We start from the raw sequence: 17573 nt of genomic DNA, 5'->3' as shown, positions 1-17573 counted from the left end.
CCTGAAGCTGAGGCTCCAATACTTTGGCCACCTCATGAGAAGAGAAGACTCCCTGGAAAAGACCCAGATGTTGGGAAAGATGGAGGGCACAAGGAGAAGGGGACGACAGAGGACGAGATGGTGGGACAGTGTTCTCGAAGCTACTAACATGAGTTTGACCAAACTGCGGGAGGCAGTGGAAGACAGGAGTGCCTGGCGTGCTCTGGTCCATGGGGTCACGAAGAGTTGGACACGACTAAACGACTAAACAACAAGATACACACACACACACACACACACACACATATATATACTGTATTTCTTTCCGGAGAGCGCCACTAACCCTGATTAAAAAATATATATTAAAGAGCATATATTAAAATGATAAAACCACAAGTGCGCAGTCAACGCCAACAGCAGAGCGTCAACCACGTGTTTCCCCCAAAGAGCAACTGTTTTGACTCCGGGTGACGGGACCTTCCCCCGCCCACGGAGCGCGCTTAACTGCGGGGGGAGGCAAAGAGAAAGCGGCGCCGGCGGCGGCGCGCCTGAGGGAGACCCAGCAGAGACTGCGGGGTTTGGGGGGGGGGGCGTCGCCCTCTCGCGCCCCCGCCCCGCCCGCGGCGACCGCGTCAGACGTCACAGGCCCGCTTTGTTGCGCATGCGCCCCCCGCCCCTTCTCCCCTCCCTCCGCGTCTCCGTCGCCCCCCCCTCGAGCGAAGCGGCCCGAGACATAAACAAACTCCGCGAGCGAGTCCGGCGCGGGAGCCTCTCCTTACGCCTCACGCGACGCCCCTCACCGTTTCCCGAACCGCCGCCGCCGGTTTCCCTCAGCCCCTCCGCCGTCCGTGAGGCGGCCTCCGTGGCCCCTCGCTCTCCGCACCCCTCGGGGCCGCCATCTCTCGCTCCCGCCCAGACGGGGCCTCGTCGAAGGGGGACCCGGAGCCTTGCCTGCCTCCTTCCAGCCCCTCAGAGGAGGCTGCTGCCCGGCTTCAGCAAGACGCTCTCCGCGGTGGGTGGCGCCCAACGGTTGGCTTTTGGGGGTTCAATTATTATTATTATTATTATTATTATTATTATTATTATTATTATTATTAGGGGGTTCAATTATCATTATTATTATTAGGGGTTCAATTATTATTATTATTATTAGGGGGTTCAATTATTATTATTCAGGCTAGTTTTTAATGTGTGACATTTTTATGTATTTTTAATCCCCTTTGGAAGCTGCCCAGGGTGGCCGGGGAAGCCCAGCCACATGGGCGGGGTACAAATAATAAATTATATTATTTAAATTACGGTATTATTATTCAAACTGGGGGGTGGGGCGGCATGCTGCCCTCTGGGGAGACTTTCTGCTGAAACGAAAGAGCGGGGAGAGGGGCTAAAGGTGTAAGCTCACCCCACAATTTCTGATCATCACCTTAGCTTTCATTCATGCACTTTTTATTTTTACAGGGTCTTCTCCAAAAAGTAGGGGGAAGGGGGGTTTACTGCTGGGCCTGTTAATCTTGGGGTGTCTCTCAGTCACCCCTTTCTCGAAGGCAGAACCCAGAACTGGGCAGGATATATGGCATTTCAGGAGAGCCATCCTCCACCCAGTGTCAACTCGTTTATGTGGGGCAGAATTAGAAAATTGGTCCCCAAACATGAGAACTTTAAAGGGCTTAGCTTTAGCTGGGGTCGTGCCCCTGTCGATATTGGATAAAACTGCAGAAAGCTACTGTATTGGCATTGGCAAGTGTGTGAATGATCTTTTTAAATGACATGTTTTGTTGAACCAGTTTCTGGTGGTAAGAATGTGCAGTTTTCTGAGCTTTGCCAGGACTGTTCTTTAGGCATATATATAAAAAAGTAATTTATAAGTAATTGTTTAACTGCATGTCTTGCCATGTTTACAGACACGTAAAGCATACGTATTCATTTTCATATATTTATCGTTCTGAAATTGTGTTTATTTAATCCATTTTATAGAGCAGTGTCTGCTCAGTGTTTGTACATTAATAGGATATTCCCGGGTTACTGCAATTAAGATTGCAACCTATTTAGCATCACAGAAGGCAATTATATCTGCTTTCTAAAACATTTTGTAAAAACCTTGATTCTCATAAGTACACGCCTAAAAGCAGAAGATGGAAAGTCTGTTTTCAGAAGAGTTCTGTACCTTTTGAAAAAAACTTGCACCTTGTTCAGAAAACATCTACATGGAATATATTAGTGCTGTAGATTTTGATCCATAGTTTCTTGTTATTTGGGCCTTCTTGCATGTGGAAGAAGAGACACCCTTACATTGAATTCTTTAGAAAGCAGGGAAGATGTCTCATGCTTATTCCTCTTGATTAAAAGATCTGTTAGTTCTGTCTTTGAACCTTGGAGCTTCCAAGCACAGTGGTGCAGCAAGATCCACTACAAACATTTCATCTGATACTTTTCCACAGTTACACTTCCATGAAATTATATTGCTCTTTTTGTTCAAAACATGTTCCTTGGATGGGAACCATAGTTCCACAGACTCCTAAACTTTATCCTTAAGAGTACATGATACTTTCTTAGAAAATCCTTGTTAATCTTCTTCTGAAGACTATGCTTGTGTGCCACTGTTTTCAAAAGATCAACAAGCTTCCCTTTTGCAATCCTATATAGGAATGAAATGACAGCTACATTGTCAGTAATAGTTCCTATTGGTGACCTTTCTATCATCTGAAGTGTTTAATAAGCACAAAGTTTAGAGAGTGAATAACAGTATTTATTTAGTTAGTTAGTTAGTTAGTTAGTTAGTTAGTTAGTTAGTTATCTGTTTTCAAAAAACCCCCTATAGTATTAAGTTAATTTTTTTTGCTTTATTTTTATCACCATTCTTTATATTTTGCACAGAAAGTAGGAGTATAAATTAGTCATCCAAGGCTGCTACAAGAAATTCAACAAAAACTACCAATTAAAAATATCTGAAGAAGTGTGCATGCACACAAAAGCTTATACCCAGAACTAACTTAGTAGGTCTCTAAGGTGCTACTGGACAATTTTTTAAATTAATTTATTTATTTCAATTAAAAATAGTTATTAAAGAAGTACTTTGGGGCTGCAATTCCTCATTCATTAAAAGTATTTCTGCTTTCTTGCAAAAATTATTACCCTGTCCCTTGAACAACTTATTCAGGGTGTTGTCCAAAAAGGGGCCAGCTATTTCTGGGCCTATTCATCTTGGGCATGCTCTCAGTCACCACATTTATTAATGCACCTAGAGCTTAACGGGATATGGTATTTCTAGATTACTTAACTCTGCAAAATGAAAAAAAACACCTTATCAAACCTGATTCAAAAAAATGTGGTAGTTTTGTTTGTGAGGTCTTTTGGTTACTATATAAAACTCGGCAATCCATTTTTTAAAAAAGTGTTTTAATGTACCAGTTCTCTTATAGTAAAATGGTGAATCTTTTTTCTTCCCCCACCCCATCCTTATATTGCTGTTACTTATCCAGGAAGCTTCTTGAAACAGCGGTTTGCCTCTAGACGCCTCCAAAGTTAAAATGGCCTCTGCAGTTATTAGTTCGGTTCCTACTACTGCATCACGGTTTGCTCTTTTGCAAGTTGATAGTGGCAGTGGATCCGATTCAGAATCTGGAAAGGGAAGAAACAGTCGAAATGGTGGAAAGTCCCAAGCTTCAGGCAGCAAGTCAACCACAAATGAAAAGAAAAAAGAAAAGAGAAGAAAAAAGAAGGAACAGCAGCAGAGTGAAGCCAATGAGGTGATGTGACTGTTATGTTTCAATACTCAGTTGGGCCAGGTATCCACATGCATGCAAAGGAAAAGTCAAAAAGTGAGGGATCAAGAATTAAGTATACTTGAGATGTGGTGGAGATTCCAGCAGGGGTTAGAAGTGGGAAGGTGTTTATGATCAGGTGAATCCTAAACACTTTTCTTTCAAAACTTTCTTTCAAACGTTTATCTTTGGAAGGAGATGTTTCTGAAGAAATCTGCCCTAAGGTAGGGCAGATGTTCGAGTGCTTGTTTTCTTTAATGTAAGTGTCTAGGTTCATAGCATATATTGGTGCATATGGTTCAGATAGTTTAAAAAAAAAATACTGTCTGTGGGTGACAATGCCTATATACAAATATTATTGAGTAGTATTAAGTGTTATTCAGTTTTCAAACAAATACTAAATTAGCAGTACTTCTAGAACATACTATGAATTATTTTGAACTTGGAAGACTTCCTCAATTTTGCTTCCTATCTTACTATATTGTAGCTACTCGTGATATTTGTAATGCATCTGTTGCTGTGGAATTCATGTCAGGTTATATCCAATTATGCTAGCAAAAGCACTTGAGGCAGGGCACCTGATTTGCACTGATTGCCCCTGAAGGTTATGGGACCATGTGGAACAGTGGGATATGGCACAGAGGACTGGAATTGATGAGAAGGGTTTGTGGCAATGGGGCACCTCACTTTACCTTTATCTTTCGAGCTTTACATTAAGAGAAGCACTTCAGCTTACATAAAGCCACCATTGGCTAAAACCCACCATTATTTATATTGTAAAATACCATACTTTTATTCCTATTTTCAGAGAAAACTAGTCTCCCATAGTATCATATCATTCAATAATTCAGTATAGTTCTGGTGGTAGGTGCAATACATAAATGAAAAAGAGATACAGACCCTGCATTTGTGCTTACTAATTACAAGGGGAAGGGGAAAGGTAGAGGGGGTCAGCTTGAGAATGCTGGAATGATGTGGTGAATTGTATATTTACACTTACAGTTTGTGCCCAGCTTATCTTTCCTTGTTCCTCTGGCCATTTGTCCACAGGGAACCTAACGTGTGTTTATTATTTTAACCAGTTTAGACCACCAACATTATTTGAAGGTTTCTTCTTAATCAAATCACCAGAATAATGTAAGGCACTTCAAAGCAAACCTACACTGAGGTTTCAGCTTGTCACAGTGTTTTATACTTTATAAAAATATTTATTTATGTTCATTGTTTTTATAGCTCAGAAATCTCGCTTTTAAGAAAATCCCTCAGAAAAGTTCCCATGGAGCTTCTTTGTCTCAGCACGAGCAAGCATTAAATAATTCAGCCAGGAAAGATTCTCAGGAAGAGAACTGGCAAGAGTGGAGACAAAGAGATGAACAGGTAATTCATCAAATATGTTATTTTAATGTTTTAAGTGTTCATGATTATTCATTTTAACCACTGCACCTGCTTTGTATGCATTAGCATTGGCAGGCATTTGGGTCAGGTTTGAAAGAAAGCTCTATTAAACACAATAGGACTTAATTCTGCATAAACGTGCAAATGATCAGGCTATAACTTTCAGCAATCATGAGCGTGTGTTCTGAGAAAAAAAGTTAAGTTTAGTTCATTGAGATTTATTCTCTAGTCAAGGTGCCAAATAATATCATTTGCTAGCCACCCCTTCACCCTTTGGTTCCTGGTAGGTTACAACAATTAAAACACAGCGCTAAAAGCTGTTTAAAACAACCAACAATCAAATAAGGTGGATCCTAAAAATATACATCTCTAGCGTCGAAAGAGGTGTGTCCTCGGCAATTTCCAGAAGCTATATAATGAAGATGCTAAGTGTCCCTCTTTAGGGGAGGGAGTGACTGATAAGTAACTGACAATGGGATACTGAGATAGAGGGTGGTGTATGTTTGAATAAAACCCTGCCACGTGATACACTTTTCCATCTTGTTTCTTCAGTTGACTTCTGAAATGTTTGAAGCCGATCTTGAAAAAGCTTTACTTCTCAGCAAACTGGAATATGAAGAACACAAAAAGGTATTCCCTTCTCTAAGTATGATTAAAACACAAATACCTCTGGTTGCGGACAGGATCTGTTCCGGAGCTCCAGTCAGATCCTGAGGTTTCCACAACTGGAGGGACCGCTTCTGCGCATGCACGCATGGTGGTAGACCGCTTTTGCGCAGACGCGTGCAGTGAAACCCCAGAAAATACTTCTGGGTTTGCCGCGTTCGCATCTTGAAGGATACCCAACTGTAGGTGTGCGTATCCAGAAGTACCACTGTATTAACAGTGCACTTTTTTGAGCCTATGTACAGTTGTAGTTTTTTTTGCTAGATTCAGTTGAGTTAATGGCAGATCAAGAAAATTGCTTATGGTAATAGTAGTGGTGAAAACAGAATTATATCTTATGTAGTTTTGTGTACAATGCTGGATGTGTGATTTACTTGTTTAGAGAGCCAGTTGTATAGACACAGGTTCAAAATACTAAGCAAGAGACTAAAATGCTTTATATTGTTTCAAAATATTTCTTTGCGTAACTTGTTTTCCCTTTGGCAGTGTTTAACCATAATGTCCTATGATTTAGCCTCTCATATTAAAGACAGATGTATAAGGTGTTTTTTTTCTTTACAGGAATATGAAACTGTTGAAAGTGCTTCTCCTCCATCAAAAGCTGTACACAAGAAAGAGAAAAGAAAAAACCAGCAGGGAAAAGACAAACCTCTCACTGTGTCTTTAAAAGATTTCCAGTCTGATTCTAACATTGGTAAGTTTTTAGTGCTAAATGTTTCGTAGAATCATTAGGTCTGTTAAAAGAGTCACAAGATGTAGACACCTGTCAGGTTAGGAATTCAGTTTCAGGATTCAGACTTCACTTCCATTGCCAACAGTGTGAGTGGGGGGACTTTTGCCAATTCCCCCTTTGTACCCTCAGATATGTTCCAGAGTATTGGGGGATTAATTGAAACAATCTGAGAAGTGTTTGTGTCCTGGGGGTAGGTGGAGAATTGGCAGAATATGCTTCTTCCCCTTTGATTAGTGAGATCTCTCTGCTTAATCAGAAGTCTCCCATGGACAGAATGCCTGTAGAAAGACCTAAAGTCTTAATGAAACTTTGCACTGCTTTTATGTTTAAATACTGCTGAGAGAAGGATATAGTAGAATTAGCATAGTTGGACTCTCTCCTTCTATTCCCCAGAAAAGGTGGTCCAGCAGGACAGCTAAAGCAGTTTTAGTTTTAACACCAAAAACTACCGTATTTTTCGCTCTATAACATGCAGATTTTTTCTCCTGAAAAGGAAGGGGAAATGTCTGTGCGTGTTATGGAGCGAATGTGTGGTCCCTGGAGCCGAAAAATCAGACAAAAATCAAATCGGGCTTCACGATTGCTGAAACGGAACAAAGAGCAGGGAAAGCCCCTCCCCTCCAGGCAAGAAGAGGAAGTGGTTGCTTTCCTGCATTCTGCCTCAGGGTCTTACTGCCCACCTGCTCTGTTTCGTTGCTGTGTTTGCTGAAACGGAACAAAGAGCAGGGAAAGCCCCTCCCCTCCAGGCAAGAAGAGTGTCTGCTTTCCTCTCCGTGCTCCGGAGGGAACAATGTTTGTGAAGGGAGAGAGATTACAGGTTCAGCTTAAAATTCTGATTTGACTTCCTGCTTTTTGTTTTTGGGGACACACAGCATTCAAATATGCTTTCTTCAATTTAAAAGGATGAAATCCTTAAACAGTGTTTTGCCTGTAAATTCATGCGATCTGGAAGATTACAGTGTTGTGTACCTCTTAAGGGATGGCAAAGCTTAGGTTTCGCTGCTAAATAGTTCTTAATGCAGTTAAAATGCTTTCTTCTGTCAAGGCAATTAAAAAAAATAAATATCAGGCAGCCGGAAAACATGCAGATGGGAGGGAGAGAGAGAGAGAGCGCGCGCTGGCTGGCTTGTGTGGGTGGGTGGGGGGACTTTTGCCTTCCTTTCCTCACGTTATAGCCCTCTCCTGCATTCTTAGCCTTCTGTGTTTTTCCTTCCCTCCCCACTTAAAATGTGGTTACAAAGCATGGATCCACATGGATCCTCAGGATCTTTGCATTGGGTCAGCCAAAATTCACCATCAGAGCACATAGCATGTCCATGGCTACAGCCTGCCCCCCAAAAATCACGCACCCACTGTTGCCTGGGGCTGCAATGGTGCAAAAAAGTGGTTACAGGGATTCTCAGGATTTTTGCATTGGGTCACCCCAAATTCACCATCAGATCACATGTCTGTGGCCACAGCATGAAGCACAAAAATGATACGTCCACTGTTTCATTCAGAATATTTTTTCCCTTGTTTTCCTCCTCTAAAAACGATGTGCGTGTTATGGTCAGGTGCGTGTTATAGAGCGAAAAATACGGTACTTTGAAGGATCTCTAAATTGATTTCATCCCGGAAAACCAGAGGCCATTTTGCAAATCACACACTTTATCACACTTTGTGGCAAATTCGCTACTGAGTTGCAGTAGTTTAGTTTCAGGTGGGTCAAGTGGTGCTTTGTTACTAGATTTATAAATCTGGCAAAACAGAATACAAGGAATTTAAAGTACAAATGAAAATGTTAGCTTAGACTTAGAGAATCGTATTTTATAATTTAGCAGAGTATGGCATTGAAATATTCCTGGATAATCAGTTTTAGGGTTTTCGTCCACAAATTAAATTTAATCTATAATTTACATTTTTTCATGTTGTTTCAGATCACCTTCCCAAAAAGCAGGAGGTAAGTACCTGATCAAACAAAAATAATGCTTGAAGTATATAATGAGTGAATTCTTTAAATGGCACCGTTAATTTTTCCACTTTCTTGGCAAGCATTAGGGCATGCTCTGTTCTAAATAAGTCACATGAAAATATTGTTTGTGGTTCTGTTGGGGAGACTTAAGTGAACAGCAGGAATCTAGATATTGTGAAAAAAATGTATATGAAAGATTGTGCTATTAAATTAACATTACAGCACAAGTTTTTAAAAGATTTCTCAGTGAATCATTTCTGTGGCCGCACCAAATTTTTTGCACTATATATTTTTAACAAGGAAAGTGGGCTCTTGAAAGTTCAAAATGGTCCCTTGAGAAACCTAATCAGTTCTTATTAGCTGTCTCTCTTGTACCTGTTCACAGCCTGATCTTTGGTTGTTTAGTTGCCATAATTTTTTGTTTCTAGCTTCTCTTTTGGCTTTTTTCTGAATGACTATGTGATCTCAGCTAATCATGGTCCAGGTAGTGAATGTGATGACATCATAGTACACAGCAGTCGGTCTAAGTGTACTACATGAGGACATCACTTTGGGCAAATTAAGCCTTGGCTTTACCATCAAACTGAATGATGCAACACTTTCTTGCTGTGCTGGGAAGGCAAAGAATGAAAGCATTGTAGGAAGACAATGGTTACTTGGTTATTTTGAAATACATGAATGTATTCCATGTCTTGCTGCATTACAAGGCCAGCAAATTTAGAATGTGATTAAAATAGTATCTAAGCATTATTAAAAGAATGCTAACTTTTTGCCTGATGCAATTACCAAGACCTATCAAGGGCATTTTGAAAAAAAATATATTATTGTAAATTGCTTTAAAGCTGAAATTTCATATTTAGATTGGGATTTCATATATAAGCCTTAGAGTAATTACTTATTGTTAAGTTGCTGAATTGTTTTACTAGAGATTAATTATAGTTTCTTGGCAGGAATTGAACTCTTCACATACTGTCTTGCATGATGGTGAATTCTTCAATAGACTGGAAGATGATGTGCACAAAATAATTACTAGGGAGAAAAGAAGAGAGCATATCACAGATAATGGAATGGATAACAGTACATCGCGTGATCCCACACATGTATGTTAAATGTGTTAAATTCCTGAAAGTATATTGTACTGATTATAATAGAGGAGGTGAAATTGAGTAGCTGCTTAAAAGTGCATATAGGTATGAAAGGCCACTAAATTTCCTCCTCTGAGAAATATCTGACAAGGAAACTGTAACTTTAAGAACGGGTGCCTTAGTTTCTCTGTTTTACTCTTTCATTTTTCATTTTGTGTAGTGCCTTTGGATTGTAAGCCTCTGGCACGGATTGCCTTGTTTTTACTTTTTTATTCATCTTTTTGGCTGAAGAGTCGAGTAAAAGTGGTTTAAATAATGTGTGCCACAGGGATTGGTGTGTTTGTTCACCTGCCCTAGGAGTGGAGAACCTGTGGCTCACCAGGTGTTGCTGAGATACAGCTCCCATCATCCCTGGCCATTCATTGCCCATGCTTTCCAGGACTGATAATAGAAGCATGAAATTGTAGAGTTGGAAGGGACCCTGAAGGTCATCTAGCCCAATCCCCTGGAATACAAGAATCTCAACTAAAGCATCCATGACAATGGCCATCCAACCTCTGTTTAAAAACCTCCCTTTCACAGTAGTCCATTCCACTGTCGAACAGCTCTTAACATCAAAGTTCTTCCTAATATTTAGTTGGACTCTCCTTTCCTGTAACTTGAAGCCATTGGTTCAGGTCCTACTCTCTGGAGCCGGAGAAAAGAAGCTTGCTCCATCCTCCACGGGACAGCCCTTTAGAGATTTGAAGATGGCTATCTCCTCACTAGGCTAAACATACCCAACTTCCTCAGCCTTTCTTTATAAGGCTTGGTTTCCAGACCATTGATCATTTTGGTCACCCTCCTCTGCGCACATTCCAGCTTGTCAATACCCTTCTTAAACTGTGGCACTAAGAACTAGACACACTATTCCAGGTGTGGTCTGACCAAGGCAAAATAGAGTGGTATTATTACTTCCCTTGATCTGGACACTTCTTCTGTTGATGCAGCCTAGAATAGCATTAGCTTTTCTCGCTGCTGCATCACACTGTTGATTCATGTTAAGCTTGTGATCTGCTAAGACCCTTAAATCCTTTTCACATGTATTACTGGCAAGCCAGGTGTCTCCTGTGCAACTGGTTATTCCTGTCTAAGTACAATACATTTGTCCCTATTGAAATTAATTTTGTTAGTTTGGGCCCAGTTCTCCAATCCGTTAATGTCATCTTGAATCCTGATTCTGTCTTCTGTAGCATTGGTTACCCCTGCCAGTTTGGTGTCATCTGCAGATTTGATGAACATCCCCTCAATTCCTACGGCACCCCACTTGTCTTTTCTCCCCCAGGATGACAAGGAACCATTAATGAGTACCCTTTCAGTCAGTCAACCACCTACAAATCCACTTCACATTTACCTCATCCAGCCCACGTTTTACCAGTTTCTGCACAAGAATATCATGGGGGACGTTATCAAAAGTGTTACTGAAATCAAGATATACTACCTCCACAGCATCCCCCTGATCCGCTAAGCTTGTACAATAACTTGGTCAAAAAAAGGAATTGGATTTCAACAGGCATTACTTGTTTTGAGAAACCCAGGCTAGGTCTTAGTAATCACAGCATCCTTTTCTAAGTATCCCTAGACTATCTGTTTAATTATATGTTCTAGGACCTTTCCTGACACCAGCATCAAGCGGTTCAGTAGTTGCATGGGTCTTCTTTCCCCCCGTCTTTCAAGATGGGGACAAGATGTGCCTGCCTTCAGACTGCAGGGACCTCACCTGGGAGTTGGTTGTAGTTGGCAACCTGTGTAGAACCACAGGTTCCCTATACCTGCCCTACCTGAACTCTGGACAGGTCACCTTTTAAAGCTGCTCTGAATTTCAGGGGCAGCTTACCCTCTGGGTAATGATTGAAATTTCTTTGTAGTGAAATAATTTTTGACCAACTGTAATAGCTTCTTGAATGAGGAAACATTTTGGACTAACAATCAGTGTTATATGCCAGTTTCCATAGAATATGTGACCATATAGTAAGTTCCATTCTATTTTTGAAATACGAAAAGTTTAAATTGCTAACGTTTTAAAGCATACCTATGTTCATTTGTTACTTTTGAAAATATTTTGAATGATAGTTTACATCTCCTCAACCTTGTTAAGGGTGTAAAATTCATTTTACATTATATCTCTCTTTTTAAAATCTGGAGGATTTTGTATTGAAAGACGGAAGAATAGAGAGACTAAAGCTGGAACTTGAGAGGAAAGATGCAGAAATCCAGCAATTAAAGAGTGTAATCACTCAATGGGAGGTATGTAATGGGTTTCTTTATGCAGCATTTAATTTAAACAAATGTTTAGATTGAAAATATTTATTGTATTAGCCTTTTCAAAACACTGCTTTTCAAAATAAAAATTACATTTAATCTATATTAGTAGGAGAAGGTGGCATCTAGATAAGGTTATTATTTCAGAAGTAAATAAAAGATTTTTACTTAGTAAAATAGGCTTATCATTTAAAGGCTTTCAGTGTACGCTGTCAGTCCTCCATCCCCAGCCTCAGAAAGTCCACATGATGACATAGTAATTGTAAATCAACCTTTTTCTTACTGTTTTCTTTCATAGATATTCTTTATTCTACCAGTTAATGCTGCTGTAAGGAGAGAACTTAGTAATTATAGGTGTTTCTACCACATGAGAGAGTTGGACATGTTGCATTAAAAGTCCACATTTATAAATAATTAACTACTTGTCAACAGTTTGTTAATGTTCAGAAGAACTTGGTTCAGTGGGGGGGGGGGGAGAATAACCACAGACTTGTTATGTGTTTACTAGAATCTTAAGAGTTGGAAGGGACCAAAGGGTCATTTAGTCCAACCCCCTGCAGTGCAGGAATATCAGCTAAAGCATCCATTGACAGATGACCATCCAACCTCTGCTTAAAAACCTCCAAGGAAGGAGAGTCCACCACCTCTCATGGGAGTCTGTTCCACTGTTGAACAACTCTTACTGGTCAGAAAGTTTTTCAGAATGTTTAGTCTGAATCTCCTTTCTTGTAACTTATTAGATATTTTTGTTGCATTTATGAATGTTGCCAAGAGTAATTATTTTTAGCACATTACCCACCTCATCTGTTTAATTGTCAGTAGGGATCAAGGAAGATTAATTGATCTTTGAAGGCAACAGTCAACCTTATATAAATGGGGCAATTTTGTGACTTTTAAGCTCAAAAATATATTTCTCTTTTTCTCTGCCATCTTCTCTTGATTCTTGAAGCTCACCCACACATACACTTTTATCAGAAATGGAATTTGGGGGATCTTGAGTGTACTTGTGTTATTATATTTTCCTTTTGTCCCATTGATTAGAGATTGATTTTGAAATGTTAAGGCACCAATTCTAAATACACTTACTGGGCAGTAAGTTTCAGTGAGCATAGACATGGATAAGATTGCACTGTACAACTAATACGCTAATGTCCATATTGTTTAAATATGCCGTTTGCATTAATTGAACTTTTAAAACGTTTAGGCCAAGTATAAGGAGGTGAAAGCACGAAATGCACAGCTGTTGAAAATGCTGCAGGAAGGAGAGAGTAAGTAGTGCTTTGTTTGTTAAATATTAAAATTCTTTTAAAAACCTATGTTCCTTAAATCTATCTGCAAATTGTTTGGACAGTGCTAAGACAAATAGGCTTGTTCAGTTTTTATTTCATAGCAGCCCGATGCAATCTGTGACCCTGCATGGCTGAATGCAGCCCATCAGACATGTTTCGTGGTGCTTGAAAAATGTGCCTCTAACTATTCTCAACATCTTTAAAAATAGGAAGTCTAATCTTTTTTGTTTTGTTTTAAAACTTTAGTGAAAGATAAAGCCGAAATACTGCTTCAGGTCGATGAATCTCAGAGTATTAAGAATGAGCTGACTTTACAGGTAAACATTTCTGTAATATATTTTTAAAAGCATATTAAATCAAAATATCAGAACAACTGGGTTGGAAGAACTATGAGTAATGTTATGTTCATGGAACAGGACCGTCCCTCTGCACCCAGCTTAGATGGATTAATTTCAGTGAGTAAAAATTAGTAAAATGTAATCCTGTCTTTTCTCTTTGCAACAGCAACTTTATATAGTTTCCAGTAATTCTCAAAATATTGTGAACTTGCTGCCAGAAATGGTACATGTTGCCACATTATTTCCAGGAAAAGTTTCCAGGCAAGAATTTTGAAACTCAGCTAATAGGCAAAATAGCACATACTGATTTTCTTTTTCATTAGTGCTGTCATAGGCATGTAACTTTATTATCTTCAAAATGTCACTTTGTTAAGAGACAAGACAGTAGTTGTTGAGCTTTTATTTTGTTTTTTAAGGTTACTAGCCTTCATGCTGCTCTGGAACAAGAACGATCTAAAGTGAAGTTACTGCAAGCAGAGCTAACAAAATATCAGGTAACGTTACTAGCTACTTCATAAATAAACAGAAACTCACAGGAGAAACTTTTATTATACCCATCCCACCACTGCAGCTGCCTGTACTCCTAAAAATCCTCTCCAGGAAGGTTGGAGGTCTTGAACAGTGTCAGAGAAGCAATGGAAGCTGCTAGAGGAAGGGGGACAAGAAACTTTTCCTTCAGTGAACTTACTTAGGATCCAAGCCTGTTTGTTTATGTTTACATACCAAGTTTTTGTCTGTTTGCTCTAAAAAGGAGCTTTTAAAGCAGACTTTACAAATATTTCCTCTGGATCCACTGTATTCAGTGAATCTCCTTTTCTGTCTTGTCGCTTAGTGATCTGCACAATTCCCCCATCACCATAATTGTTTATTACCTGTTATCTCTAATTGACACTTTATACACACACACACACACACACACACACACACACACACAGAGAGAGAGAGATGATACCTATAGATACATATATAGATACACACACAAGATTACCGTATTGGCCCAAATGTAAGACGCACCCGCAAATAAGCCACACCTTTAAAATTCAAGGCTTATTTGCGGGTGCGGCCTGCCTGCCGGCACTACTGCCCTGAATGGGGGGCGGCCGGCGCCCCATTCCCCAAGCCGGTGCTTGGTTTTGAGCGCACTGCTCACCCACCTCCCAACACAAACCGCCTCCCAGCACTACCTCCTCAAGCCGGTGCCAGGGGAGGCTTGGGAGCAGTGGGTGGGCTGCGTGTCGTTGCCCTGCGCTCCCAGGATGCTACTGGGGGGGAGGAGCTGTGCTGCTTTGCCGGTGGCCTCCACCCCTTCCCCCTTCCTTACAGAGGCTCGGGGGGAGGATTGGGAGATGCAGTTGGGATGGCCCCCATGGGCAGCTGTTTCAGCAGCGATACCGTAAGGTTGCAAATGTAAGCCACACTTTAACTTTTCACAATCAGAATTTGGAAAAAAAAGCGTGGCTTATATTCAGGCCAATACAGTATCTATCCTGTGTGAGGGAGGCATCCAGACATGGGTGACTTCCACCCAGGACAGGCAGGGTCACATAATACAGCTATGAAGACCCGGGCAGGCAGTTCTTAATTCTCCTCTCACACACATTCCTTTGTTTGTGTATATGTTGTACTTCAGTGTGCAATAAACAGCAACTTGAGGATACTATTAAGTCTCCTCCCTAGTATTATGCTCAGGATCCACAAGCGTATTCACTTGTTTCAGCAACAATGAGCATCCGTCTAAAGAAAGTGCTGCTTGTAGGTGATGAATCACACCTTGAGAAGGGAAAGGACAAGTGATTTCTATTCCTCCTGGAAAAAAATAACCTGTGAAAAGGGAGAGAATCCACCCATTCTTTCAGGAGTGTTTCTCTCCCTTCCCAGAGGGCTCTTGTGGGAAGTGGCAGTATTGAAGAGGCACAGCTAGTGCTTTCTGCAAAAGCCCTGTTTTGGGGAAAAATTTTAGCATTTTTTTGTTGATACTTAGGTTTTCATAACACAAGCTTTTTTCCTTCTCTGTTATAGGCTGGAAGAAAAGGGAAAAGAAATTCAGAGTCTGATCAGTGCAGGTGATCACATTTGTACCAAAATCAGAGCAAAAAAATAAATTTGATCTTCAGGGGTTTTGCAGAAATGTATTTGTACTACTGCTTAACTATGCAGTTTTCTGGGTTTGGGAGTGAAGTTTAATTGACTAATGTTCTGAATATTCAATCTATTGCACTTCTAGTATAAAGAAGAGAAGCTGGAAACTAATGTTACAGTGATGCTCAAACCTTGTTTGTCCTAATGCTACACCTAGTTTTTCATCACTCAATAAAGTTTTTGTCATTTTTATGACCCTGGTGTGTTTAATGTTTTTAGCCTTATTGAAATTGTTGGCCCATACTGTATTTCTATGCCATTTCCATCCTTTGTACCTTCTGCTTTTTCACCCATCCACTCAATGGTGGGTGCTTGACTTGTTTAACCTAGTACTGAAGAGGGCATAATAAAAAAGGGCAAAGCAGTGGTTCTGGACAAGGTCTTCTGAGGGTAACATCAGAACACAGGGTCTGCAACAAGAACTCCTGCCAACACTGTTTTGAAGGGTTCAGTAATTATGTAATGAACTTTAAATGATTAATGCTGTCACTTCACTGTTAGTCCTATATATAAACAAGATTCCTTAAGCTAGGGTTGTCATGTGCATTCATTTGCTTTGTGTTCTCTTTTTTGCTCTTCAAGATATGGCAACCCCATGTGGTACGGTTCTTTCCAAAAAGAAATAAAACCTTTCTCCCTTACTACAGTCCTGCCACATAGAAAATGTCCTAGATTCCCCCCCCCCGCAAAAAGATTATCTTAAATAATTTTTAAAAAAATCTCATGGTTTAACAGGTTTATAATTCTACAATTCTTCAACATGGCTTACAAACATGTTTAAGTAAACATATTTATACTCTCATTAAGGGCTTGCTTAGAGTAGAGCAGCAAGGAATCCTCAGTGCCCAACACATGCTTTTTTTTCAGACACCTTTCACTTTAAAGTCCCATGGCAGGTTACAACATTAAAAGGCAACATTAAAAACAAGTTACAACATAACATTGGAGCTGTTCCAGTTCTTCCTACAAATTGGCTTGAACAGAACCTAAGAGGACAATTGGGTTCCCTTGCTAATTTTAGTGCAGCTCTCATTTAGTTTTTCTTTAAAACACATCAACCAAACATCAGTTTATCAGATTATGCGGCTCATAGAAGGTACCAACCCCCAGGTATTTCTTCACACCACCTACATACTGGACAAGCAGTAGCTTTGAAGATACGATTAGTATGCAAGGCTCAGCCCTGTTCCTTTGGATAGAAGTTGGCAACACCTCTTATTGAACACATTCCTGAACTTGTCAGCGATGGACATCTACAGCATGAATAACACTTTTTAAAAGTGAAGCTGGAGGACAATGACAGATAACAAGCTGCCGCTGCTGTAAGATGCAAGCAAATATCCTTTTCTTGAAGGTTAACTGAATAGGAACAGGCTTGCTGAACAGGAAAAGAAATAAGGTGGGTGGGGAGCGTCTGCCCAGGGGACTGCGCTCATGGCTCGCTCTATCCAGCCTGCAGGACTCTTGCCTTGCCAGGCCCATCCCAGTCCTTAATCTGTGCCCCCAGACAGCTACTGTCTGGCTGGAGCGCCCTTTGAACCATGACAACGCCTCTTGCTTGTCCTCAGTGGAGCACAGAGAGGGACGTGGTTCTGCAGAAACCCGCCTTGCGTCGCTCCCTCCGGTTGGGAGTGCATCCCAGCACCAGTTCTTCCCTATAAAAGGTGGGAGGCCGGCATGCGCTGAGGCTGCAAAAGGCAAATGGCTGTACGAGGCTCCACGTGCAGCGTAAAAAGCAGCGCCACCGTCACGTGAGCAGCAGAGAGACCGTGTCCGCGCATGCGCGAGCACCTCCTTACGGTGTCGTAGCAAGCGCTCGCCTAACAATGCCAGCCTGGGCCTTCCGTGACAGCTGCGCTTGCGCAGTAAAGCGTGGGCTTCCGATGTGCGCAGGCGCACCGTGCTTCTCTTCTCTTCTCTCCTCTCTCTCCCCTCC

General features: G+C 40.9%; 1 protein-coding gene across 2 annotated transcripts; it reads left to right on the top strand.

Annotated features, from left to right (window-relative positions):
- Positions 1–677: 677 nt before the first annotated feature.
- Positions 678–15832, top strand: GKAP1 (G kinase anchoring protein 1). 2 transcript variants are annotated; one of them, XM_081213837.1, is made up of 12 exons: positions 678–991; positions 3459–3725; positions 4974–5117; positions 5688–5765; positions 6363–6495; positions 8451–8473; positions 9436–9585; positions 11755–11856; positions 13076–13139; positions 13407–13477; positions 13915–13992; positions 15518–15832. In XM_081213837.1, the coding sequence occupies exons 2-12, from the start codon at positions 3507–3509 to the stop codon at positions 15563–15565; spliced, it is 1110 nt and encodes a 369-aa protein (XP_081069963.1). In that variant the 5' UTR covers positions 678–991; positions 3459–3506; the 3' UTR covers positions 15566–15832. The 2 variants fall into 2 exon arrangements, with proteins under 2 accessions (XP_081069963.1, XP_081069964.1); XM_081213838.1 differs by having other exon boundaries at positions 678–995; positions 3463–3725.
- The last annotated feature ends 1741 nt before the right edge of the window (positions 15833–17573 follow it).

The sequence above is a fragment of the Podarcis bocagei genome, assembly GCF_964188305.1.
Source record: "Podarcis bocagei genome assembly, chromosome: 11".
NCBI lineage: Eukaryota > Metazoa > Chordata > Lepidosauria > Squamata > Lacertidae > Podarcis > Podarcis bocagei.
The sequence above is the reverse complement of the archived record's forward strand: the minus strand, read 5'-3'. Positions and strand labels throughout refer to the sequence as shown.

Coding starts and splice junctions, on each gene's coding strand:
- GKAP1 (XM_081213837.1), top strand. CDS start 3,507: ATGGCCTCTGCAGTTATTAGTTCGGTTCCTACTACTGCATCACGGTTT. Junction 13,140..13,406: donor AATGCTGCAGGAAGGAGAGA/GTAAGTAGTGCT, acceptor TTAAAACTTTAG/TGAAAGATAAAGCCGAAATA. Junction 13,478..13,914: donor AGAATGAGCTGACTTTACAG/GTAAACATTTCT, acceptor TTGTTTTTTAAG/GTTACTAGCCTTCATGCTGC.